The 26,158-nt window shown below is 59.2% G+C and overlaps 1 protein-coding gene across 2 annotated transcripts in view; it reads right to left on the bottom strand.

Moving 5' to 3' along the window:
- Positions 1-25,835, bottom strand: part of DGKZ (diacylglycerol kinase zeta) — a 45,195-nt gene extending 19,360 nt beyond the window's left edge. Inside the window, exons 1-5 of one of the 2 annotated variants that reach the window (XM_049825407.1) lie at positions 25,597-25,835; positions 4,208-4,316; positions 3,413-3,508; positions 2,539-2,616; positions 2,141-2,197 (exon numbers count right to left, since the gene is read on the bottom strand). In XM_049825407.1, the coding sequence (XP_049681364.1) occupies positions 2,141-2,197; positions 2,539-2,616; positions 3,413-3,508; positions 4,208-4,316; positions 25,597-25,808 (552 nt within the window). In that variant the 5' untranslated portion in view covers positions 25,809-25,835. Of the gene's footprint in view, positions 1-2,140; positions 2,198-2,538; positions 2,617-3,412; positions 3,509-4,207; positions 4,317-5,132; positions 6,286-25,596 lie in introns of those variants that run through there. The other variant, XM_049825406.1, reaches the window with a different exon arrangement.
- Between the last annotated feature and the right edge of the window lie 323 nt (positions 25,836-26,158).

Below are 26,158 nucleotides of genomic sequence, written 5' to 3'. Positions count from 1 at the left end.
AAAGAAAAAGGGGAGTGAAGGGCCCAGTGTGTGAGGCAATGCAGGAACAGGCAGGAGGAATGGACCCAGGCCAGCCCAGACCTCTGCTCTTGCAGCAAGCCCACTGCTCACATGCACCAGCCCCAACCCTCTGGGAGAAGGCAAAGCCAAACAATCAGGGGGCAAGAGGCCAAATTAGGGTGCTCAGAGAAGGAATTAAAACCAGAAAAAACAGGAAGCAGGGGAGAAAAACTGAAGAATGAGAATCACACAAAGCAAAACCAACAGAAAGTGGGCAAGGAGTAGCGTGGAGCGCTACTTTGGCCATAAATCACATCTCCATCCTCTTAACGTCTCTGCCGAGATGCCCCCAGTGCCAGGTGAAAAACGTGCTGGTGGCAGGTGTGAAAATCCCCAGGGAGACAAAGTTTGCGCCCAGAGCAGGAAGATGAGATGGAAGTGCTCGCAGCTAAGCAGCGAACTGCCTAGCTCCATGTCCCTCGAGGAGAGCAGCAGCCCCAAAACCCCCCAACACCCACTTCACCCTGCTCTTCACGTCCTGCTAGCCTGCCTCAGCCCCTGCCTGTGGGGAAGGGAGCAAGGCTGCTCGCAGGCACCTTCTCCCTGCCTGCAAGCTCACGGTGGGTGAGGGGCTGGGACTTGCAGGAGCGATTGTGAGAGGGTCAGAAGTTTTGTAATGAAGTACCGCATTTCCTAAATCCCACCCTCCTCTTCCAGCCCTGGATTGGGAGTGGCATTGCAAGGAGGGCAGCAAAGAGAGAAGAGGGAGTGCAAGTTCACAGCCCAGCATGGTAAGGCCCAAGACCCTGCTCTTGACAGCTTTTGGGATCATGATGATGATAGAGGCAGAAACCAGCAGGAGATCTGGGTCAGCTCCAGTATCACCTGCTCTGAGTGCAGCATACGGGAGAGGACGTCCTGTTGGCTTTAGCAGACACTAATCCAGTAGGAGCACAAGTGGGGCTATGCCCTGATCTCAGCTCTGGGTCCCAGCAGGCACATCTAAGGAAAAGGCTGTCCCTGAAGGGGATCCCTGACAGCACAAAGGCCAGAAGAGCACCTTTCTAGGGAAACAGGAGGGAAGAGCCCTTCAAGGAACTGAAGAGTATTAGAAAGGCAGGATGGAGAAGCAGGGTTTGTGAGAAAAAGGAGGAACACCAGGAAAGGGGAGGGAGAGAAAATTTGTAGAGGTTGGAGAGGAGGAAAATAGAGACAGAAGACTGAGCAGAGGCAGAGAGTTGTCAGCAGAGCCCAAAAAGCAAGCGAAGGACAAGTAAGGGAGTTGGGCTAAGAGTGATACGGGAAGGAGGCACAGCAGGAGAAGCAAAGGAAGAAAGAAAGAAAGGTTTAAAGTGATGCCGAAAGCTTCACCTTACCAGGTCACACTGACATTTCTGAGCAGGCAGCCCTGTGTTTGAGTACCTTTCTCCTACTGCGTCTGCTGTGCCAGCACAGACACGGTGTGGGGGCAGCAGCTGTGTTACCAAAATGGCCCATGACTGAGTCATCCACACCCACTCCAGAGTACTGCACGGGCTACACAGACTCCACAGGCTGGAGGGTGAAGCATGAAGGCTGACAGGTCCTTCCACCAGCACAGCTCAGCAGACAGGTGCCAGGCCACTGCTTACGCCCAGTACATTAAAACATGGGCTAGAGGGGTCCAACAGCACCAGTGTGGGCATCTTCTACTGCTACCTGGAGTACCTGTGGCACCCAGGTCAGGGCTGAGTGATAAAGCCAGAAGTGAGCCCATACTGCTTCCTTCCAAACTGTAGGAGACTTGGGGACCTGCTGTTTGCCACAGCCTCTATGTGCCTGGGGACGAGCACAAGGGGAAAAAACCCTCTCCCAGAAAACACTGTTCACATGTTTCCCCCATACGGATGCAGGAGCTTTAGAACACGCAAACCACCAGATGCTCTGCATTTGCTGCCTGTGAGCTCCTCGCTCCTCACTCCTCACACCCAGCCTGTGCTGCTGCCTTGCAAAGAAACATCCCTTTTACTGTGCCACCCCCTCGGAGCCAGGAGGCAGCACGATTCCTGCACTCTGATGAGCAATGCGCTGGCAGCATCTGACATCTTTGCCACCAAACTGGAAAGGGGGGGGCAGATGTGGGCAGCATCACATCTCTCACCTCTCGTACGTTCCGGGATCCTGACTCCCTGAAGGAAGGTTTGCAGCGGAAATTTATCTGTAGATTGAACACACGTGAGAGGAATCAGTAAAACCTTCATACCCAAAGGAAACCTACCGGAGCTTACTTTACTACAGTAGGCCTAGAGCCTCTGGAGATGTTCAGTGCTTGCTGCAAACCCCCTCACATATCTGTTACTGAAGAAAATGAGGCCCGAGGTCCCAATCATGTCACTAGAGGCTCCTTTTGGTATTGTCTCCTCAGAAGACCCCTCTTTGCAATGACACATTGCAGTTCCCCAGTCGTCTTGTGTTTCACTACCCAAGAGGAAGGGCTGCCCAGGAAAAGGCTGTTACAGCTTTTCAAGCCACAGAGAAGGCTCAACAGGCTCTACTCACTTTCTCCAGCTGTTCGATGCAGGGTGTATGCACTACGATCTTGCAGGCTGCACACTTACGCCTGGAGAGAGGTTTTTGCTGGAGGTTGAGAAAAAGGGAGGAAAAAACATGCATGTGAACAGCAGCATTCAGAGGCCGGCAAGCTCAGCCTCCCATCACACCCCCTTCATATATATCAGGGTGCAGCAAAGTTAGAACCAAGGCTCCTTGCAGGTGAAGGGATCTAAGCAAGTGCGTAGAGCAGATGCTCTCAAGTGTGGGACAGAGCAGGGAGGTGCTCTCCCTCTGTCCTGTCCAGCAGTCCTTGGCCTCTTCTGACACTGCCTGGGAGCACCATGGAAGCTGGTCTGGGAGGCACCTGCAGGGCTCCCACCGTAAGCCCCTTGCGCAGGCACAGGATGGCATCAGTGCTCCGTGTCCTGCACCACAAGCAGGACTGAGCCCGCAAGCTGGGAGGGAGGACTGCAGCAACCCCGTAACATCGGTGCTGCCCGCAGGGTCAGGAGGCAGCAGGCCTGGGTCTCCAGCGCTCACTTTTCTCCTCTATTGAAAGGTCTTGGATTCAGATTGTCCCTCTAAGGGTGAGGGAACCCAACAGCCTCTCCCTGGAATATCATCATACCACCTGCAGGCAAGTGGCAGCTCTGTGTGAGGTTTCCACCGCAAACTGAGCACCAGCGCTGGCAGAAACTGGGGACGCAGCCCTCCAGCATTCAGAGATAGGAGGGACACAGTCCCCACCTTGGCAGCCCCCCCGGACCCCTGCATGTCCCCCAGCAGCAGCAGCGCGACCGCTGCGGTCTCCCAGACGGGTAGCAGCGCAGCCTGCACCTGCAGCCCTTGCCGGGGAGGTGGGTGACCCCAGGTGACTCACCAGCAGCTTTGCCATACAGTTCTGCTCCCCAACATAGCAGAAGTCCCCAGAGACATTGGTCTCAAACCAGATGTGCTCCCCATAGACCGCAGTCTCCTGAAAGGCACAAGACAACACGTTTCTCTGAGAGCACCCCCAGATGGGCATCCGAGTCCCTAAAATGCTTTGTGCGAGGGACAAGATACTGGACAATGCTGGGGGGGTGAGAGGTTGAAGCTAGGTGCACAGAACAACCAGGGCCAACATCTGGACGGAGGAAACCTCATGAAGCTGCTGCCGTGGCCCCCCCTGCTGGAAATGAGAGGGCCCCAGGAACCCACCTCCAAGACCTACAGCCCAGTTGCAGCATCCTGCACAGGGAAGCTGCTCCCCTCACCCCCTGAGAGGAGGCATCGGGGCAAATTCAGTGCAGGGGACTCTCCTGAAACAGCTTCTGCTCTACGACCTCAGGGCGCAGCTTAATACCTGCCAGGCTTTGCCTGCGAAGGAGCAGGGGCTCGCTCCTGTTGCTTGGCCCCAGCCACCAGAAGACCTCGGCTGCCAGGAGCAGAAGAGCTGGCAGTGGAATAGCTATGCCATCCTCCCAGGAACCACCTGTGCCTGCACAGCCTCTCCTTGCAGCATCAAGGGGGGCTGCCAGCAGCACAGACGCTGGCACCAGCTGGTAGCAACGGCGGATGCCATAAATGTGTCAAAGCCAAAGTCACCTGGGAAGCCTCAGCCCGGGAAGAGCCTGCTGCTTCTTGGCCGAGAGCCGATTCCACGCAACGCCCAGCAAAGCGTGCTACAACTTACGCTCCAGTCCACAGTGCTGCGTATCTGTCGCTCGGCGTCGCTCCTCAGGGCTAGCGCAGGGTTTGGCTGGGCTACCATGTGCTGGAGGCTGGACTTGGCAATAGCTTTCCTGGAAGACACAAGAGGGCTGGCTATTAGATCAGGGGAGGAGGAATATGTGCAAAGCACAACCTGCTTCTGGGATGGACGGTGAGGCTGGAGCAGAAAAGCATCCTCAGGACCAAGTGGCTGGAAACAAGGTGAATCTCCAGCACGGCTGGCCGAGGAGGCCACTCCTGTGAGGCAGCCCCATGGGATGAAGAGGTGCTGGGCACTGAGCTGACGGCTCAGCTAAGACACCCTGCACCCAGAAAAAGGTACAGCCTGCTGGGTCAAAGACCTTGGGGATGACAGGTCCATTGCAAAACAGCCAGGGACGCTCCACCGAGCTGTGGTGGTGGGGCTGCCTTTGCAGGGGCAACCCAGAGCCCTTGCCCCACAGACTCCCCGTAGCTTTCCCATACCAAGGCACATCAGAACCTGGGGTGTTTTTGGGGACCAGCACAACCAGTTGGAAAAAAGCAGGTGTTTGTTTGGGGCTAGTGCGCTTCTCCCAGATGTGCTAGGGTGGAGGAAAGGAGCAGCAGAACCAGCCAGCTGGATAAAGTGTGCATCTCCAGCCCACAACCAGACCTGCCACCTCCCTCCAAGCCCCAGGCTGGCAGAAGGGGATGCCCGCAAGCCCCAGGGGCCGCACTGAGAGCATCAGAGGCCGTGCCCGCCCAAGCGGGAGATACTCAAGAGACACAAGCAGCGCTGCGAGACACCAACGGCAGCCACGGCCGACGGTGCCGAGCCCCTTCCCAACTTCCCTGCCGAGCCTGGGTCTGCACCCAGCCTCCCCTCCCTGAGGCATCACCCACTTGAGCGCCCCCGCCATACATACAGCAGCCGGGGGCTCCAGCCATCTGGGGCGGCGTGGCGGGCAGGCTCCGGTCCCAAGCACTCAGGGAGGGTGGCAGAGGGGCAGCCGGCTTCGGCCGCCCCTGCGCAGTGCTGGGCCAGTAGCCGCAGGTGGCTGGAAGAGAGCAGCCCGGGCCGGAGGGCATCGCTGGAGCGACGTCGCTGGCTGAGGCGACGGTAGCGACCTGGCAAGCCGTAGGTGGCCCGGCCGTACATGAACTCGGTGGGCAGGCGGTGGGAGGAGGCACGCCGCAGGCAGCGGGGACCCCGCGACAGCAGCCCAGCCTGGAGCGGCTGCAGCCGGGGTAGCATGGCCAGCCACCTCTCCTCAGCCCACCGCTCACGCCGGTCCCGCTTGACTCCCGACACCGCGCCGACGCCGCCATCCTCCGGAGACTCGGATCCGGAGCTGTCGGTGCGGGGCGCCCCGTCCCCCTCCTCTCCGGTGGGGATGAGGCTGGCCAGGAGGATGGAGGGACCCACCAGCTGGGTGTCGATGGCTCGTGCCCGGCCCCCGCGTTTCGTCTGCACGGCGAACCTGGGGCTGAGGCAGGGTGGCGTGGTGCTGGAACGGCGGCGGGGGCCGGGGTGCTGGGGCTGACCCAGGCAGGAGAAGGCTGGCAGCGGGGAGCCCGAGCCGCGCCGGCGTTGGGCCAGCAAGGCGGAGGGCAGCCCTGCCTGGGAACGTCGCCTGGCCTTGCCCGTGGGCACAGCCACCGCGCTGGCACGCCGCAGCCCCTTCCTCCCAAAGTGCCGCCTAAAAAAGGTTTCCATCGCGCCCGGGTGGTGGCTGTTATAACACAGAGACCAGGAGTTAAATAGGGTCCCCCGTGAGTCCCCCGGGCTGGGCTGCAAAGGATCAGGGCAGGGGGATGGAGGGGGACAGAGGGTAGGAGCAGGGATGGGGGGACACGTGGCGATGCCACCCAGGGCGCACGGCAGGGCTGGGACCCACTTGCTAGGTAGACGCAGCGCTGGGGGGTCCCACTGCCCACAGCTCCCCAGTTCCCCGAGTTTCGTGGCTCAGCCCAGGGGGCTGCGATGGCAGGGCAGGTGTCACTGCCTGGCCAGGACCCTCTGCATCCCCTGCTCACCGCTGTGGGATCGGCAGAGCCCCTGCATCCCGAAGTGCTGATCAGCCCTGGTGATTACCCCCCACCGCTCTCCTGGTGCTGGTCCACCTGGTTTCCCCATGGGAACCACTCTGGCTAAGCACCAGCCCCACCAATTTGCAGCAAATTGAAACTAAGCTGTTGCAAATCCTAAAGAAGAAAACCAACTGGGCAAGTAAGAGCAGGGCAGGGAGATTTGGTAGAAGCTGGCTGGGAGAGCTGGAGGCTGGGAGAGCCGGAATAGTGCAGAGGAGAGCTAGGAAAATCATGCCCTCTGTCCTGCGCAAAACTTCCCTCTCCTGGTGGAAAGAGCTTTACCGGGACTCTCAAGCATTCCCTGCTCAGCCCTCAAAGCTTGACAGGCTGCCTGGACACTGCAGCAGCCTGGGGAAAGCCCCAGGCCACAGGTGGAAGGTGCTGCAGCAGTTTCGGCACTGGCGGCACAGCATGCAAAGGCTGGAGTGGAAGGGGCTGAATCTGTCTAGCTCCAGCGCTCCGCTCCTCCAGAACTAGTGCTTCTCTTCCCACCTTCCAGCCACTGCCTCTCTTCAGCTGCTACATACAGAGGATTTATCTGAGGGCAACTGAAAAAAACCACCAAGACCCACAGTTTGGTAGAAGCAAACTTCTGGCTCTTCAATTGCTCCCAAGGCAGGGGACTCTGGATCACGGCAGCCTGCAGGCACACATAAGCCACCACCGTCACTCTCAACAATTTCCGTGCTGTAGAAGGCAGCTCCTCTACCCATCACAAGGGTACAGGCATGCCGCTCACCACTGCACTAAGACTGGCATCTGCTCCACTTGTTTCTACTTTCCTCCCTTCTCATGCTCTTTCATGCATTCGCTTGCAGGTCACCAATACCAGAGGACCTTCAGGAGAACACCCTGGCCCAAACCTCCACTGCCCCAAGGTCCACACAAACAGGCAAATTTGTCATAAGCTTCCCTTTTTGTTTGGGAAACACAGGTAAGATGGGACATACGTGTTATTTTCTGGACCACAAACAAGCTTAGTGCTTGTAGCACAAGCAACACATTGGGCTGTACCTCTATTTCTTTTAGATGAGTACAAAGCTGAGTTTATATCTTTGGAGAAGGCTGGGTCTCCTCCAGCCTGGTGGGCAAAGAAGGGAGGTCTAGTTTCTACAGTCTCACTGCCATGCCTGTATTCAGTAACGTAGCACAAGGAGGGAAGGAAGGACAGCAATGCCCTCCAGTGAGCAGCATCAGGGCAGCTAAAGCCTGGTTGAACTGAAAGCAAAACAAAGTGTCACCTCCTTGGAGGGATTTCTCAAGTCCCACCACAGCAAGCAATGCAGGTACTTGGTCGCCAGCAGGTTAACTATCACACCACCGAGGCACATGCAGCTTTGCAGAGGGCAAAAGCACATTTTGCTGATCAACCTGCTTCCAGCCACAACACCGCAGTGCTCCATTCCTGTCCCTACTCCCCATCGTCGAAAGGATGATGTGTAGCAAATTGCATCATCACCAATAGGTGTTAAAAATTGTCTGAATAAAACATGTTAAAAAACCCAAGAGAGAACACCGCCTGGGTGTGGCACGCCGCAGCAGACCCTTTTTGGCCAGCTTTAGCTGCTGGGGCAGACGTACTGTCCAACTACATCCCAAATGAGCTTAACAGATGCTCCCTCCTGCCCCAGATACTCCACTAGCACGAAGCTGCTGTACCGCTTGCTGAGCTGCTGCTATGGGCAGGAAGATCTCTCAACATGGCTTCCTTCCTTTTTGCACCACAGTCTCATGAGGAAATCTGCTAGAATAACCTTGGCTTGACATTTATGTTTGGGCACTAGCTGATTACGGCCCTTTTTATCTTCAGGGCTGTCTGCAAGTGGCACACGGACTCACACTCCAGCTACCAGTGGTGAAGGTTATTACCAGGCAACCATCTGCCAGCCCACAACAGCAGCACGTGGCAGCACAGACATGATGGGTGAAGATATCCCCATCTCTCGCAACTTAGTTCCAATCTGAGCTCCAAATGGTATATCGCAGGTGCTGAAAGCTACCGCCGGCGGAGCAGACGGACAGACTGCCGGGGGTGCCCAGGGTTGATGTGCACCAGCAGAGCAGGCGAGGAACCACGCACCAGGCAGAGAAGTCCGAGAGGAGCTAAGCCCTGGAAGCCCCTGGCCTAACACAAGCACGTCTCTGGGATCTCCCACTGTTTGTCGCTAAGACGGAGAAAAGTCGGCACCTGCGGCTGCTCTGCAGACTGCATCGCTCGGCGCAGTTAGGGAAGGAGGCTGGATGGAGGCAGCCTGGCATTTGCAGGGTGGGAGGGAAAGGAAGTACTGCTGCACGCACTAGGATATCAACTCTACTTACGAGCAGCTATGCACTATCATTTCAATCTCCTTCCGTGAACGAAGGAGGAGACAGCAGCTCTGGTCTGCTCATGATCTGCAATCAGAGCTCTTGGGAAGTGGGTTTTTTTCTAACCAGACCCCTCGGAGCTCCTCAGCCTCCTATGCTCCCCGCCTGGCTTTGGTGGGCAGACATGCTGCTGAAGCAGGAACGTGTCCCAGAGCGTAGGCAGCCAGCAGTGCGGTCCTCGAGGGCTGGGGGAAGAGGGGGCTGCTGCAGGAAGCTCCTTGGGCACTCAGAGCGAGCTGCAACCTCCTCTTACTCTGAGGACAGAGCTAACCTTAGTGGCAGGATCTAAATGCCCTTGGAAAGTCAAGCAGGGATCGAAGAGGAAAAACTTGCGTCTTGTAACTTCAGTGGACACAGAGCTTGTGGATCGGCTGATATGGAGATCCTGCTCTCTGGACAGCCAGCAGCCACCCCTCCTGCAGCGGTGGTGGCTCCAAAACCAGACAGGCTGAATCCTAGGGCTAAACACACAGTGTCCCTCAAGGCATAGGCTCTGCCCGGGTCAGGAGGAGCTTCTTGATACTCAGCTCCATTATTCTGCTTTGCTTCACTAGCCTCAAGCAAACTCCCACGTACCATACTGAACAGGTCCTCTGTGCCCTTAGACATGTAGCGGGATGCTGTGCCATATGCCTGCTCGGCCCTGCCTCTACGTTATTATTCCTTCTGTCCCTCCAGCAGCCTGGTCTATTCCTGCCAGCACTCAGAAGCAAGAGAGATCCCAGGTTACCTTCCTACAGTGCCAAATCTGGCACCCCTCTCCTGGCACCAAGGGTGGCAATAGGACCCTACTGCAGGGTAGTGCCAGCAGCACAATGCACAAGCCTTGAGCCCTAGAGAAGTCCAGACTTGAAAAACACAATCCGCTCCTCCCAACCTTTCAGCAAAACTCCAGCTAGTTGTCTGGAAAGCATTTTTTCCAACCACGGGGCTACAGCAAGGGAAACGAGTCGGAGAGTTTTGCCCTGCTCCGTGACGAGCGCCCGTCCTGATGGTGGCTGGCTGCGTCCCTGCATCCCAGCTTGCTGCGGGTGCTGGGGAGCTGCTGCGGCACCGGAGCTGGCAGCACGCAAGCAGGAGCCCGTTTCAGTTTACAAGCTGTCTTGCCCTGGCAAGGACGCTTGACTTGTACAGCTCAACCACAGGGAAAGTGTAAGTGTTATTAATAGCCACCCCTGCGTGACACCAAGATCTCCTGGGCTTCTGCCTCTCTCTCTCCTCCCTGCCAGGACACTAGAGGGACTGAGGGATAAGAGCCTGGGAGCCCATCCAGGGAGCTGCTGCTCATCCCAGCCCCTTTGACATACCACCGCTTGCCTTCAGCCTCGGTTTCCATCACAAGCTCGCCGCCACCCCCCCTTTCAATGCTCTGATACTCAAATCTTCCCATGTACGTTGCTGTCCCCACACCACCCTGCTGAGATCCCGGCCCCGTTCTCCCATCCTGTTCCCAGGCATCAGTCACGGACCTCTCCTCTCCCATGGGCTCTCTGGCCAGCCCTCTCCGATGTACCATGAAGAGCAACCTGCAGAGATGAGGTCTGCTGAGGAAGGTGCCCCTGCGCCAGACGGGGAAGGGAGCACGCTGGTCAAGATGCGTTGCAGCCCTCAGGGCTTTGGCTGCAGCGAGGTGAGTAACGATCAGCAAGTTCCCAAATGGCGTGGTTTGTTTCTACCCAAAATTTCCATTCCAGCTGTAATCTCTCCTACATCACGTGAATAAAACGGAGTCAGGAGCTCCCCTGTGCTGGGTCCAGCATGAGCAAGGAGATGTGGCTCCCCCCAGCACCGGGGTAGGGAGGCTCCATCCAAACCAAAGCATCGCGAGGGGCGAGCTATGGGCTGCGCTCACCTTCTATTTTAGGATTCATTCATTTGACCTACTGCAACAAGTGCCACTGCTTACATGGGCCACAGCACCTTGCTCCCATGCTCCCGAGCTGCAAGAGCATGGCATTCCCAGGGCAAACTGCGGACAAAGACATCCTCAATTGTACTGTCACCCTCATACTGCAAAGGAGAAGATTACTGCTGCAAACTTAACGCTACACCTCCAGGCTGCAGAAGGCAGTTTCTGGTCCTTGCAGGGCACTCAGAGGGGAACAGGTCCCCACCTATATCTCTCGGTGAGCCCTGGGGTTGATCCAGAGGACTTCAGACCTCCCTCCTAGTGAGAAAGCAAGGCAAGGTCTTAGAAACCAGCTAGCGGTCACACGCATGCAGCTGCAGAGGACCTCCTCCCAGCTCTGAGGTCTCTGCACGTGCAGCCCCAGCGCACCTTCTCTGCAGGGAGCTGCGGAGAGGCCCCTGCCAGGGCTACTGGGCACGGACAGCGAGGGCAAGGCTCCCCTGACAACCTCTAAGGGCTTTGCTAACTTTCTCAGAAGCCCATCAGTGCTACTGGGCACTTTGGTTGACCAACCTGGAGGCCCCAGGACCGCACTGCTTCACGAGGGATGGGCAGCTACATCAGTTTGGCCTCTTCATACCCATCTTGCACGCGGCCGAGCAAAAAGCACAAACTCACAGCCTCCTGCTCCCACACATACACACCCTGCTCCACAACGTCGCAGCAGTGCCAGTGCTCTGGACCCGATGCAAATACCTTGACACACCCCGGACACAAAAGGGTAATGGGATACCCGCACAAGACGGCCAGAAGCAAAACTCGCCCAAGGGCTTTTTTTCAGGGGACAGGAATTTCACGGCACACTCCAGCTGGCAGCAACAGCTCAACATCACCACTTCAGCATCGCTTCTGACTGCTTCGTGTCCTGGGTGGATCACCGTGCAGACCAGACCAGGGATGAGACGCAGCCACTAACTTTAACCCCACACCATTTTCTGGGTATTCACACTCCATCGTGAGCTGGGGACACCACACAGAGGAGATACAGCCTCTAAGCCACCTTCTTTGAATGAGCAAGACAGGGGGACGGATGCACTGCCAGGGACCAGCAGCTGCCTTACAGGGGGGTTGCAGGCATGACAAAGAAATGAAACACCGCAGCTTTGCAGCTCGTCGTGGGAAGCTTCTCCAAGGGGCAAAATTGGGTGCAAGGAACTGCTGAAGGCCACACAGCAACCTGAGCATGGTCCTTGCTGCCTGGCCCTGCCTCGATCAAGGCAAGCCGAAAGGGATCAGCCACCCGCCCTCCTGCCTGGCCCTTCACAAGAAAATGCTCTCAACTTCGGTTTGCTGGGAAGAGCAGGGGCTGGGAGCAGAAGAGACTTTTTTTACAGTTCCTAGCATAACCCCCACAATCATTCTGGTGGCAGGTCCATCCTGCCTCTCCCCAAATTCTGCATGACACCCTGGTGCCAAACTCCCCTTCACTGCCTTCTCAGGGCAAACCTGAGATGTGCTTTAAGGTACATCTGCCAGACTAGCTCAGACCCTCCACTTATGCTTCATAAAGTCAAGAGTTTGCCAGCCCTAAGGCTCAGAGTAATGTTCCCATTACAACAATGTGATTTCCTTCCCAAAATCCATGGAAGACAGTGTTTTGTCTTAATTTAAACCAAAGCCGTCTCCTTGGAGGCTCCTGGGCTGACTCTGGGCATTCATATCCCTTGACAACTTTCCACCATCATAACATTATGAAGTTTATTTGCCACTACAGTAAATAATCTGCCTCCTGGTTATCAAGAAACCCAACAACACTGATTTAAACAATCTGTCGCTGCGTTTGGCTGGGGAGCCAAACAGCAAGACTGACGGCCTCGAGCAGCGGGGATGAAACGCAGAGGGTGAGCCACCACCATCAGCATGCTGGGGCTGAGGCAGAGCAGGGGTCGGGGGAGAGGCCGGCCATGCAGTTTCTATTTTGGTCCCATCAGCAGGACCATCAACGCAGGCTGGGAAGGATTTTGAGAGTTTCCTCTCTCTCTCTGAGCTCCATTTGCAGAGCAACATGCATGAAGCAAAGCAGCGGGGGGGTTCGGCAGGGCGCCCCGGCATTTTGGGTGCCCATCCCATGGTTTCTTTAGCAGATTCCCACCTTCCTCCCCAGGGCTGGTCCCCTCCTTCAGTACACACAGCTCCGTGCCTCCGGTAGAGGAGGGACACGAGGGACGTGCTATTTAAAGGGATGCCCGTCCCACAGTCCAGCTGCCTGATCCCAACTCCCCGAGCAGCCCTGAAGTTCTCCTCCTGTGCGTGGGGAAGACATCCCAGCATGGTGCTGCCCTGGGCAGGGCAACATGCAGCATCTGCCCAGAGCAGCAGCCCCAGGGAGGAGGCGATAAACCCAATGTAAAGATAAAGCTGCAGCGTGGCAGATGCAGAGCACAGGCAGTGATTCCCAAGGCTCAGAAATCTTTGGACCTCGCAGAGCAAAGCAGAGAGCGCCTCAGGCACTCAGCTATAGGCACAGAAAGATGGGAGCCACATGCCTCCCTCCAGTCCACGGCAGACGTCAGGAAGGGCATCCCACTGCTCCCAGCAGAAGCAGCGTGCCTCACCGCCACCGGCACCGGGAGCGATGCCAGGAGCCCATAAGTCCATCCTGCTTCCCTAAACTATCCCAGGGCAAAGCAGCCGGGGGTCCAGGGGTCCCAGCGTGGCACAGGCTGGCTCCCCACGCCACTGTCCTCTGCAACCTGCAGGTTTCCTTCTGCCATCCCCATGCCACACAGGCTGGTAGGATGCAGCCAGTGCCGTAACAGGCAGCAGACTGGGTGGCTGGAAACGCACCTCTGGCAGGGAAAAACCTTGTCCTCCTTCCAAAGAGGAAACAACAGCCAAGTGCCACCGAGTGCCACAGCGGCTGCGTTTCACAGAGCCCCCTCTCAGCCCCGGGGACAGCTCGTAGCCCTACGGGCTCACTCCAGCCTCCAGGAGTGAATGCAGCTCAGCAGGAGCAAGGCTGAGGGTCTCCGGGATGACTCTGGGCTCTGCTTCCCACCGCCTTTCCCCAGCGGGACGGGACCCGGTACCTGCTCAGACCATACCCACGAACTAAGGGCTGGTTCCCCCAGCCTCCTCCCATCCCCCACCCGGCACAAACAAAAGCAGCAAAACGTGGGGGACGAAGAGGAAGACGAGGAAAAGAGAAGGAGAGAGCGTGGGGAAAAGCCCCCGTGACCTGATCCGGAGCGGCGCGGGGGTCCCTGTAAAGTGCCGAGCGGGTGACGGTGGCCGCTCGGGAGCGGTGGCAGCGGCAGGCCAGCCCTCCCCAACCAAGTCCTAGTTTGGAGAGTGAAACGCTCTCAGCTTCTCCCTCCGCCTCCTCCCTGCGCTGCAAACCCTGACAGCGCTCGTTAAAATAACCAACTGCACTTCCTCTCCGAGCAGCCCCGAGGCCGGCTCATCCCCAGCCAGAGGGGCAGGCACTAAGAGGGTCCCCCCCCCCCCCCCCAAAAAAAAAGAGGGGTCCCCCTCTGGCACCCAACTGCCCTCCGAGTACCCGACTGCAGCTACGGGGATGCCACCGCTTCCCTTGGAGCGGCAAGAGGAGGATAAGGAGAGGAACCCGCCAAAGAGGCGATTCTCTCCCACCGCTTTGGGACCTCGATAAAGGGGTTTGCCCGGCTGATGAGAGCCGAAGCACCTGCCGCGGAGAGCCTGAGTTCATTTCATGCGCAGGAGGTAACTTGGTCCTGAGTTACGGACGGTGTCTGGTCCGGGCGGGCTCCACGGACATCTCAGGAGCTTTTTACCTCCCCTTGCTGCTGCAAACCGCCCCCCATGGGACCTCTTGCAGCCGGGCTGGGGACTTCCCCGTCACACTTTGCCGCTATCTGGGTCCCCCAGCTGTCCCCAGGGACCTACTCCTGGCCAAACTCCCTTTTGGGGCTACGAAACCCATGTATCTCCGCTTTGGCTTTTGTTAGAGAGGGGTGGGGGAAATCACACCGAAGGCCAGCTCGAAGGCCAGCTCGCTCCGCGATGCCTGCGAGGCGTGAGTCACGAGCTATTGTTATTTCGGTCATTCACCCGGCGATGGGAGCCGATAGCCACGCGTGCGGCCGTAGCGAGTCACATGGGTGGCCACAGCTGGGACCTTGTTGTCCTTTCACACCCTGCCTCCTCCTGCCTGTCCCTTCCCCTTGCCTACATGTCACGGCTAAAATTAGACGGGGAGCTCTTCTCCTCCGTGCGTAGGAGCGTTGCGTACGTTTGGACCCTGCCCAGCGCTCCTCGGGGCCTGGAGAGAGACTACAGCAAAACGATCGCAACAAAAACACGAGGGGGGAGGTTGCTGCCAGCGCGGCAAAGGCGGCCAGCTGCCTTCCCCGATGGGTATCTTGAAAGCGGTTCACAGGAAACCATTAACCAGAGGGGAGCCAGGCCCGAAGGCCGAGCTACCGCCATCACCACCGTCTCCGTCACGGCAGAAGGAGCGAGCGGCCTTTGCAAAGCGGTGGGAGCCGGAGGTGGGCGAGGACACGTGAACAAACCTCACGGCTGCCAGGGATTGCGTTCAGCCCTTCCTTTCCTCACAGCGTCAGAGGGGAAGGGGAGCTGGAGATGCCCAGGGCAGGCAGAAGGAGATGTTTGCCGCTGCTCAGCCCTCTCTTCCTTCAAACCTGGCAGCCGCTGAAGGATGGAGGGCTCTGCCCCTTTCCCTACACAGGGTACACGTCCTTCAGACTTCCCTCCCCGGTGCCAGAAAAGGGCCAGGGACCACCAGCAGCGGAGCAGGTCCCGGCGTCCTCGCAGCCCCAGGGCAGCCATGGTGCCAGCTGCGACCACAGGAGGAGGAGAGGCTGTGGAAGGGCCCCTAGGAACAGTCCCCAGTCCATCGCTGTTAAGACCCACTTACTGGCACCGGCAGGGTGTTTTATCAAAGAGGAAATTAAAATCGTGCTATAACTAGCCGCCCATTCAGAGCAAAGAAGCCTGATAAGAGATACGTGCGGTTCCTCCCCAACCACGGGAGCTTCCCCCCAACTGCGCCGTGACCACCCTGCTCTCCCTGTCCCCCACAGCCTCGGCACAGCAGAGACCCCCATTTGACACCACCTGCTGCTCTTCACCCCTGCCACAGTCCCACCTCCCTCCCGGGCCGGCAGGACTCAGATTTGCAAACAGAAACAGCCCAGGGGGGTGCCCGGGGCGGATTCTAGCTGGCCCCAAAATCCCTTCCAAGTCAAGCAGACCAGCAAGAGACCAGGCGACTGGTTTTCCAAGTCCCTTTCCCTGGAGACAGCGGGAAGCCAAAAAGCCCTCTCCTCAAACCTTCCCGTCGCCGTTCTCCTCCTTCCCACCCCGTGACCTATTAAGCCCCCACCTCGCACGCAGCCAAACGGGCGGTGAGAGACACCTTCGGCTCCCCATGCCGCTGTCACAGGTTTCAGTCTGCTGTGTGTGTTCAAACAGAAACCGCTGCTCCGAGCCGAGAGGCTCCCCAGCCCCACGCAGCCCCGAGCGAGGCTTTCCAAGTGAGGAGACCCTGGTGACACACACCTGAAACCACACCGCAAGCGGCAACCCCTGCAGGTGTCTGCAAAGGCGGGGGGACACTGCTCAGCATCCCTGAGAAACCTGGTCTCTCTGTGATCTCCCCCCCTCGCAAAGCCCGAGGCTAAGACAGGAAAGACACCTCCTATGTCTGTGTCTCAAGCCTTCATCACGACCTTGTGACTAAGCAAAGCACATGCCAACTTGCCACCCGAAAGGCATTTGTTGGTTTAACGGTGACCCGGTTACTGATATCAAGTCGAATCTTTGGTTTCACTTTTTCACCTCGTGACAGTGAGTTACCAAGTCTTTTTCTCCCCCACCTCACGTCAAAATTAAACTCCATTTTAACATTTAGCAATGTTAAATCTGTCACTACTTGGTTTTGCTAAACGTCAGCTTGTCCCTCTGCTACAAATGGGAGGGCAGGAGGAGAAGTTGATTTTTTTTTTTTCTCCTCCACCCTTTTTGTTCTAAACGCCCTCAGCATATCTGCTCTTACATGCTTCCTTTTCTCCTCTCATCCTAACATCCCCATGTCTGCCAGCTTCTGCAACCTCATTAACAGGCTCTCTTCTCCTGCCATCCTTCAGAGAGGAGATCCCAGGGGAAGAGGTGCCGCCGGTGCAGCGAGGAGACCGCTTTTCCCCTTCCCACCATGGGCTAACACTTCACTGCAGACCAGTAGCGCAGGGCTGCCTCACTCTGCTCCCCCAGTTTCTCTACTCCCACTCCCACAGGGTGACACCGGGTGCTTCAGAGACCACAGGAGCAGGGGGAGCAACCGAGTGGAGTTGGGTGGGTGCCACTGCGTGGCTCCGAGCGCTACCGTGACACGCGAGCCCGTGCGGCGGTGAGCTGGCTAACAGCTGCCTTGGCTGGAGGTTTGCTTCTGAGCATCAGCCAGCCGGCGGCAGCGGCTGACAAGTTTAAGCCAGTAAGCTCACCGGCCGCTTCACCCACGGCAGGACAAAAAAAAGCTCCACACGGATGCTTTGCAAAACCCTCCCTTGAACAAGAAAAGAAAGCAAAACCAGGAGCCAGGAGACAAGGCCAGCGACTCTGCAGAGGGGACATGCCACAACACCCAGCTGAAGCAAACCCCAAGGAAAGGGCTGGAGCTGCACCGAAGAGCGACCGTGCCCTCTGGTGTTCAACCCACGGCACTTTGGGCTTCTCCAAACCCCACCTGCCTCCCCTCTGCGGACCACTAACCAGCCACGCTGCCTCTTACCCCTAACACCTCCAACCACAGGACTCCCACAGGCAGTACTGGGACATGAGACTTTTGTGTCCACAAGGTCAGGCAAGCCGGAGACCGAGCGGGAACCTCGGAAAGGTCCAGGACACCATACAGATGGGGTGATGCCCAGAGAAACGGTTTAGCAGAAGCCAGGAAGCAGCAGTCCTCAGCGGGGCTCTTCCACCTCGGCACTTCTGCGTGGCACTCGCACGAGCGCAGCCAAATCCTGACCAGGCTGATGCGCTGCTCCATAAAGACCATGGCATAGGGAGCCTGGGAACGGGGCCTGGGACTCGTCCCTATCTCCTTGGGAGCATTGGTGAGCCCCCAAACACCATGGCTAACCTAGGTATTGGCTCCCACACGGCAACTACGTCCCAGCGATGGTGACTGCCTCCAAGACCCTGGTTTCCCACCACGCCTGGCAGCCCCAGCCCTACTGAACTTCAGGCTGCTGCGGCCATTTGGCTAAACCACCCCGTCAGCATTGTCATCCGAGGTCTTCAAAGCGCTCAGCATGCACAGGGTCTAGGCATTACGGTCCTCATGCCCACAACGGCTAGGACATGGAGGAGGAAGACCTCGACTGACCTTCACCCCAAACACCAGCAAAACGGGGGCTGCCATGTTAGCTGATGAAAGTCCGGCAGCGAGCTGCCCTCTAGAACAAGGTTAGTGACACAGGCAGCAGGCAGGCAGCCTGGCTTTCGATGGCCTTGGTTAGTGCAGACACAAGAGGGTGACATGGGGTGAGACGTGGGTGGGAGGAAGGAGAGCTCTTGAGCAGAAACGTTGCGGCAGCTGCTGGGACTGCACAGCCTGTGCAAGCCAATAAAAATACCACATACTTATACACCGCCGGACGGTGCTTTATCCTCCTGGATCCCCATCGGCCGGGCTGGCTGCCCTGGAGACAAAGGAAGACACCTTTGTGGGGCAGGTGGAGTCTAGGGACATAAAGAGAGTGGTCAGCAAACCCTCCCCATAAACACACCTGGCAGCCCAGCACACGGCAGCGTCCTCCCCCTCCACGGCTTTGCTGCCGCAGTGCCATCCCTCCACCCTGCACGTTCTCCCCACGGCCTCAGCGTTCGCAGACCCCAGGGGCCCCAACAGCACCCGCGCCATCGCCCCTGCCGTCAGCCGTGGAGGTCAATGCAGGCGAGATGCTCACGGAGCTGGGGTCAGCAAGGCCATTGCTCCCTTCGGAGCCAGTCGGTGAACATCAAGCACCACACTCTAGCTTTTGGGATGCTAATCCAGCCCAGCCTGGAGTCACCTCCAGCCCGACCCAACCGGCTGCAAGAGCCTAAGGGTGCCCAGGCCCTGCACCTCCACGGGGTGCACGACTCAGGGACCGGGGCCAGGTTGGCATAGAGAGGGAGCCTCGCTTCCCTCCCTCCTTCCCCGCGCCAGCCTGGCTCCTGGCAGCCTTCACCTCAACCGCTAGGTCCGGGCATGGATTTGAATTTCAAATAAATAACGAAGGCGCTTGCCAAGCTTTGCGTGGAGGAGCATTGTTTGGGCAGGACAGGGCAGCTTGCCTGCTCCCAATCCTCTGGCCCCCGTGTGTGGGCAGCGAGCCCTGGGAGCCCTGACCCTCCGCCAGCCAGGGGCCGGGGAGCAAAGCCCTTGGTGACCCAGGGCAGAGGGGGAGCACCTTTCTCGGGACCCCTCCGACACCTTCCCCCACCACATCTGCTTCCTCTGCCGTTCAAACAACAAGAAAACTTGTGGGTGGGTAACACCGTTGTTCGAGCCCAGGTGGGGGGGTCCTCACCGGCAGCCTCTGCTGGAGCATCTCCTGGCCCCAGACCAACCCGTAGCCCAACCGGGAGCCGGGCTGGGGAGCGGGGTGCCTCCAACCACGCATCCCAGCAGCTCTCACAGGACAGGAGCCCCACTGCCTCTTAATCCCGCCATCCGCCAGCCTCCGACGGGTACCAAATCCCTGCAGAAAACATCTTCCTCCGCCACGTTTCAGCAGCGGCAGCTGCCGGGCGCCTGCCGCCAGACTGCCCCACGCCACGTCCCCTTGAGTGGTGACCTCGGGCTTGGGCGGTAAGAGGCTTAGCGCTGGATCCGAGCAGCTCCCGGCTGGGGCGGCGAGGCAGGACGAGATACAGATAATCTGATTGAGAGGGAACTTTCCCATGGAGGGACCAGCACGTGGCCAGCTGCATGGCCTCCCGCTCCCTCTCCGGGCTGGCAACGGGCCATGCCCGGAGGCCAGGAGCTCGGGGAGAAGCTCTGAGCTGACTTAGGTACTTCTGCCCCACGACTCTCCATCCTCATCCTGCCGGCAAGCGCTGCCCCGGAGGAGAGGTGGGACCCCCCCCCCCCCCAGCCAGGGGGGAGCAGGCAGGAAGGAGTCCCCCCGCTTTCTGGCTCCAGATCCACACCTGGGCTGCCAACGGTAAGCGACGGACGGGCTGTTCCGGCACCCACGTTTCCTGTGGGAGCCGAGCTGCGCCAAAACAAGGGGAAAACCCTCTGCAACGAGCCTCTTCGTTAGCTGCCCTGACTTCCTGGGACAGACAGCCAGTGGGGACACGTGACTTTCTGCAAAGCCACAGCGTGTTTCGGAGCCCAGGCTGCTCCCGCGCCGCCGAGCTGCAGCTGGAGAGCAGGGGAAGGGAGATGGGGTGAGTGGAGCCAGGGAAGGGGCGAACACCGAGGTTTTCCCTGCTGGTCCCGGGTGGGATTTTCACGCCTCTCTGGCTGGGAGCCCCTCCATGAGGCTGGAACCAGGCTGTGGCGCACGAGCCGGCATCCTGCGGTAATGCCAGGAGAACGGCAGCAGCCTGTGAAGCACTCCGAAGGCATCTCCCACTGACTTGGGGCACGTGGAGGACGGGGTGGCAGCCAAAGGTGGGACTACCTCTGGCCAGACCTCTGTCTGCCCTGCGCTTTGGGTAGCATCCCCCAATCCCCCAGCGACCGGTCCCCAGCTCCCACCAGTTCCTGCTGGCTGGGCAGGGCTCCTCTGAGATGGAGGATGCTTAGCGCATTTCTCCAGGCTCTGAACCGCTGGGAAAGGCTGACAACTTTGTGAGATGGGCAAAGCTCAGGCAGGCTGTTCCTAGGTGCGGGAGCAACGTCTGCAGGTAGAAACTGGAATTGGCAGCCTAACCCAGACAGCACAACCTGCCCGGCAGGCAGAGCTGAGGCAGGAGGCGCATTAACTCCTAATGTCTGGGACAGCAGAGACTGGGAAGAGGTCCTCGCACTTAGTCCCTGGTGTAATGAGGAGGAGTTTCCCCTGGGGCAGAGCTCTACGGTTAAGTACAAAGTTAACACCCCCAGGCATCAACCCCTAAACCACAGGCAGGAGAACAGCGCTGGGTCTAACACATGCGTCACACGCAGACCGGAGGACTCTGTCCTCCCTGGGCACCGGCCTGGCCAGTGCAGTCTCATTGCTTGCCTTGGCAGAGCTTCACCTTCCACCTGATGTCCTGACGGGGAGGAGAAGAAAGGTTCCCAGCTCCCAAATAGAGCCTGCAGCTGCTGCCAGGCCTGCAAGTTGCAACAGAAACACGGGATATTACTTTTGTAATACTGGAGAGCTGGCCCGGCGAAAGCTCCGGGACTCGGGATGGCAGACAGAGGCACTTATTCCCTGGGAACCTGTTGCCAGCTCAAGAACCAGCAGGACAGGTTTCCCCTATTTCCATGCCTTGTCCGTGTCCCCAGGTAGGTCCTGCACCATAGTCCCTACCTCTAAAAGTCTCCAGCAGAAGCAATTCACCTCCTGCCAGTCCCCATCTCTTCCAAAAAGGATGGTTTATGGGCCCAAGGGTCAAGGAGCCTCAGCCTGCAGCCCTAGCTTTGCTCCTGAGCTCAGCATCTCCAAGTCAGGACCTGTTTACAGGAGCGAGCGAGCAAATGCTGAAAGCTAACTCTATAGCTTCAGCTCACAGAGCTTCACCTGGGAAAAAGAAACCAGAGCTCCACTGCGAGCAGAGCTGGAAGTTATATTTAGAGGCTTTGACAGGTCTCTGGGGAGACTGTTTGCTCCCCAGATACCACACCACGATGAGAGAAGGAAATCCTACACTGCATCCCCCATGGCCTGCCAGAGCTCAGGTTGCCTTCCACGAGAGCATCCCCCCCACCCGAGGGAGCTGGCCTCACCCTACGAGCATCTAATCTGCTCTTAGCCCCCGAGAGGACCCCTGCAATCACACAGCCCCCAGAACTCTCCCTGCTTGCGACATCCGTGGCTCTGCCTCTCCCCTCCCAACACCGTCTCCTTGCAAAGGCCCGTGCCCGCTCCCAGTGCCCCCCTACCCCCCTGCAGCCCTTCTCTCTTCCCATCGTTGTTGTTCAAAGGAGGGAAGAGGTCCCTTATCATCCCTCCTCTCAGCTCCTTGAGCAGATTACAGGGTTTCCTGGAAGGGATGCTCCAACTCCTAAGCAGATTAAAGGTCCTGCCACCTTCTCCAGCGTGGGTGCATTGCGCTGAGGTAGCCCCTGCTCTGATCTCGGGAGGGCAGCAGAGCCATCGGCGGGTGACCGGGGTTGGAGAGATGAGGCTGGTGGCAAGCAGGGACCATGTTAGGGAGGCCTCCAGCCTCCGGGAGCAGCCGGGCCTCCCGCATTCTGATCCTTCCCTGCCTCATCCCAATAGCCCCACCAGGAGCCTGCCAACAGGCACGGCTGATCAGTGTGCCCAGTGCTTTTGTTTTTTCTTTTTGACCCTGGCAAGATCAAAAGTCCCTGAGCTGCCCCACGGGAGGTCAGGACCTCCTGGAGCAGAGAGCACAGAGCAAACACGGCAGCGGGAACAGCTCTCCCGGCACATCCCACCTGCCCGGCAAACAAGCCCAGGTGTCTCCGCAGGGGACACATGGGGACTCCCATGGGTGTCACTTGCCGGGGCCCAGCTAATGGCACCCATCACCTGTGAGCTGGATGGGGAGCAGAGGGTGGAAGGTTTCAGAGCTAGAGGCGTGCAAAAGCTGTACGCGTGGAGGAGGAGGATTGCTCAACAACTAGCTGGCAGCAAGGTGCATTGTGAAAAAGCCTGTCCCGAGGTAAGTGCTGCTCTCAGGCTGCCAACATGCAAATCGCAAACTTCAGGCTCCTTCCCACCACCTGCCAGGGTGCCTGGGGCTTACCCCACCGCACAGCCCCTCTTATCACACCCACGCTAGGAGAAAACAAACCCAAATCCCTGCGCCCTGGCTGGACCCGCTCACCGGCCAAGTGCCAGCAGGTTCGAGGGGACACGGCGGTTCCCCCCGCGCAGCAGGGAGGGGGACGGCCGGGCTGCCATCCCAGCAACACATCTCCCCCAGCTTTCACATGGGTGTGAGCGTCAAGCTGCAAAAAAAGATGGTGACAAGCGACATCCCAGAAAGACGTAGGCGGGTGCTCGGCTCAGTTTCTCGCGTGCCGTTTACCCACACGCCATGCCACCCACAGACCTTCCCCGAGGCGATGGCAGGCGGCCCCAGGCTCGCATGCAGGCTCCAGCACCAGGCCTGCCAAAGGACCACAGCAGAAAATTTGGTCCCACGCTCTCTGCAGGGCGACCACCCACCGGCTGCCCTGACAGCAGCTACGCTCCCTGCTCACGCTGCTGCAACAGACCCGACCATCGCACGTACCTCTTCTGAAGGGGGATGTGTTGAAGACCCTAAAGCCCACAGGGAAGACCCATTTCCACATCCCACCTCTCCAGCATGGGGGAGAGCAAGAAAGGGGCTTTGTCCCCAGCACTCGCGCTCCCACCCAAAGTTCCCCCTGGAAAGGGTAAACTGTGCTGTTCACTCACAGCAAAAGAAATGGGGCACCTAGGAAGGAAATTTAATCCTAACCACCTATTATCTGATCAACCCCAATCTCTTTATCAGCCCAATTAAAAGAATTACCCATCTGTGGCCCGGATGCACGTATTGTGCACTTGTCTCCGTCAGCTCTGGAGCCAATTACTCCACCCTGCTGTAAGGCAATTACAAGGTACAGAAATAAGCCCGCTTGCAAAACACAGGGGACTCATATACCGCTAAAGGCCAGAGCTCGGGGGCTCACCCCTCTTTTGCTTTAAATTCCCTCGGGGCTCATCTGCCCCGGGTTGCCATTTTGTGGACCTGTCCCTCACCTGGCGGTGGCCGTGCTTCCCAGTGCCACCGGGCGCAGGGCCCAGCAGCGCACGCCCACCTCGGGGGACCTCTCTCCCCAAAGCCAGGGCTCTCCAGAGACTCACCGCTGCTAACGGGCAAGCTCCTGCCCATTGCCTAAGTTTCCTCTAGACCCGCTTCCCAGCCACATACGCTCTGGCTAAAGCCCAGAATCAAAAAGGGTGCAAATTTCTTCACTGATGGCTGTTGGAAAGTATTTGGAGGGTAGGGGCTGGCTGTACTTCTCGCCAAAAGAAAATGCAGCGAAGCCTTCCCCCGCAATTCCCTCGGAGGAAGTGGAACTTCACATCACCCTCGGCTCCAGCGCTCAGGTGGGGAGGAATTTGGCAGCGTGCAGCCAGTTATCCTGCACGGCTTCCCACCAAGCCTACCTCCCACAGGCGCGTGTGGGAGCCCCTTCCTTCTTGGAGGCCCACGGCAATCTCTCCTCACTCCCCTGCAGCTCCAGGTGCTGCATTCCTCACCCCGAGACGGAGGAAACCAGGTCCACCGTCAGCGGAAGAAGAGCGAGAAAAACATCCATGCACCAAACAACCCGACGGGCATTTCCAGCCGTCCTACTTTGCCTCTCCCCCACATGTCCACGCTGCAGAAGGTTGTTGACACGTGGAAGACATCCCCTCGGTGTAGGCTCTGATATACTTTGCAGGAACGGCAGCCTGAACCGCTGGGAGCCAGAGAGAGATGCCATGCAGTACTGGGGACAGGCCAGAGGCTGCCAGGAGCTCCAGGCAGCCACTGCCACCAGCTCTGCAACCAGGAGAACACCAGTCCGTGGTGGAGTGACCTTGCAAGCCCTCCGCTCCCAGCTCCATCTTGGCAGTGGAGGTTGAAATTGGGGCCTCTCTCCCCCATCCAGCACCCGTGACACTGCCCAGGAGCACTGCATTCTGCTTCGGGACCCCGTAAAGCAAAAATGCTGACAAGGTGTAGCAAGTTCAGCACAGGGCCACCGAGACAGTTTGGAGCAGGAGTTGTCAGGTACAAGGAGAGGCTGAGATAACGGGGGTGGTTTGGCCTACAGAAGAAAAGGTTAAGGGGGGAATATTATTACTGTCTTCAGCTACCTGATGGGAAGGTACAGAGAAGATTGAGCCAGACACTGTGCCTGGAGGCGCACGGTGACAACATGAGAGACAACGGGCACAGGCTGCAACAAGGGAAACACTGAAGAGATATTGGGGGGGGGGGGGAAAAACCAACCAGGAGCTGAAGCACAGGAGCAGGTGCCCGGGGAGGTGGTGCAGTCTCCACCTTGGTGACACTCAAAACTCAACATCAGCAGCCTGATCAAATTCAGCCCTGCTTCGAGGCAGCAGGGTAGACCAGGTGACCTCCAGAGGTCCCTTCAGATCTCAGTTATTCAATGTTTTTACACACGTCTGGATGGCAGGGGCACCCCTTTGCTTTCACGGGCCGAGAATTCCCCAAATTCCACGAGGCCAACAGCGAGGCTGTGAGGGGCACAAGGAGCCCGGCTGACTCTGGGGAGGAAGCGAGCGAAGCCGGGATCCCAGGAGCTGGAAAGCCGGGATCCCAGGAGCTGGAAAGCCGGGATCCCAGGAGCTGGAAAGCCGGGATCCCAGGAGGCAGCACAGGACCGGCACAGCCACGGCCCCGGAGCCGCAGGACTGCCGCTCTCCCAACCGAAGCACGGGACGGGTGTGCGGGGATGGAGACGGGCAGTTCTGAGCGGGTGGAAACGAATCCTCCAGAGCTGAGGCTCCGAATTCCCCGGGGAGGAGAGCGGGCGCAGCACGGGCGATGCTTCCCAACTTCCCACCGCCGGTGTCAAGAGCTCAAAAACAGGAAAACGCGACCTCATCCCGGCACCACGTCCCGCATCCCTCGCCGGCGGCGCTCAGCCGGTTGCCGACTTTATAACCGGGGTCACCCCCCCCCCAAAACACACACACCCCCTTCTGCGGGGCCCGGTGCGGCGGGTCCGGGATGCGGCCGCCCGCTGACAGCTGCCTCCGGTCGGGACGCTCCAGCCGCCCGCCCGCGGCCAGCCCTTGCCCCGGGGGACTGGCCTCCTCCGTCCCCACCGCCAGGTACCGGGGCGGCGGGGAAAGCTCTCCCCGGTAGCCCACCCGCCGTCCCGCTACCGGCCACCCGCCCCGCCCGGTGCTCACCTGCGCCCGAAGAGCTTGAGGCCGGTGAAGCGCTTGTTGCTGTGCCGGCGGCCCAGCGGAGGAGGCGGCGGCGGCCCCCGCTCGGGCTCGGCGCCGCCCGCCGCCCCGGAGGAGGCAGCGGCGGCGGCGGCGGTGGTGGTGGAAGAGGCGGAGGACGAGGACGAGGAGGCGGACGACGAGCCGCCGGGCGGCGGGGGCCGCGCCGCCTCCATGGCCGGCCTCGGGGCTCCGCGCCGCCGCCGCCGCCGCCGCTAACAGCCGCCCCGCGCCAGGGGAGGGGACTGGCCGGGGGCGGCGCGGCCGGCCGGGCCTCCCGCCCCGCCGGCACCGGCAGGAAGTGCGGCCGCGCACCGGCGGCCCCGCCGAGCCGAGCCGAGCCGAGCCGAGCCGCCAGCGCCCCCTGCCGCCGCCCCGGAGACGGCGCGGGGAGCGGGGCTGGGGGGCGCCCCGCGGCGGCGGAGGTCGGAGGAGGCGGAGGCGGCGGCGGGCCCGGAGCCCGGCGCTGCCGGCTCAGGAAATCGAGTGTCAGCCCCGCCGCCGCCCCGAGCTCGGGAAGGGGCTC

The sequence above is a fragment of the Accipiter gentilis genome, chromosome 22, assembly GCF_929443795.1.
Source record: "Accipiter gentilis chromosome 22, bAccGen1.1, whole genome shotgun sequence".
Taxonomy (NCBI): Eukaryota; Metazoa; Chordata; class Aves; order Accipitriformes; family Accipitridae; genus Astur; species Astur gentilis.
The sequence above is the reverse complement of the archived record's forward strand: the minus strand, read 5'-3'. Positions and strand labels throughout refer to the sequence as shown.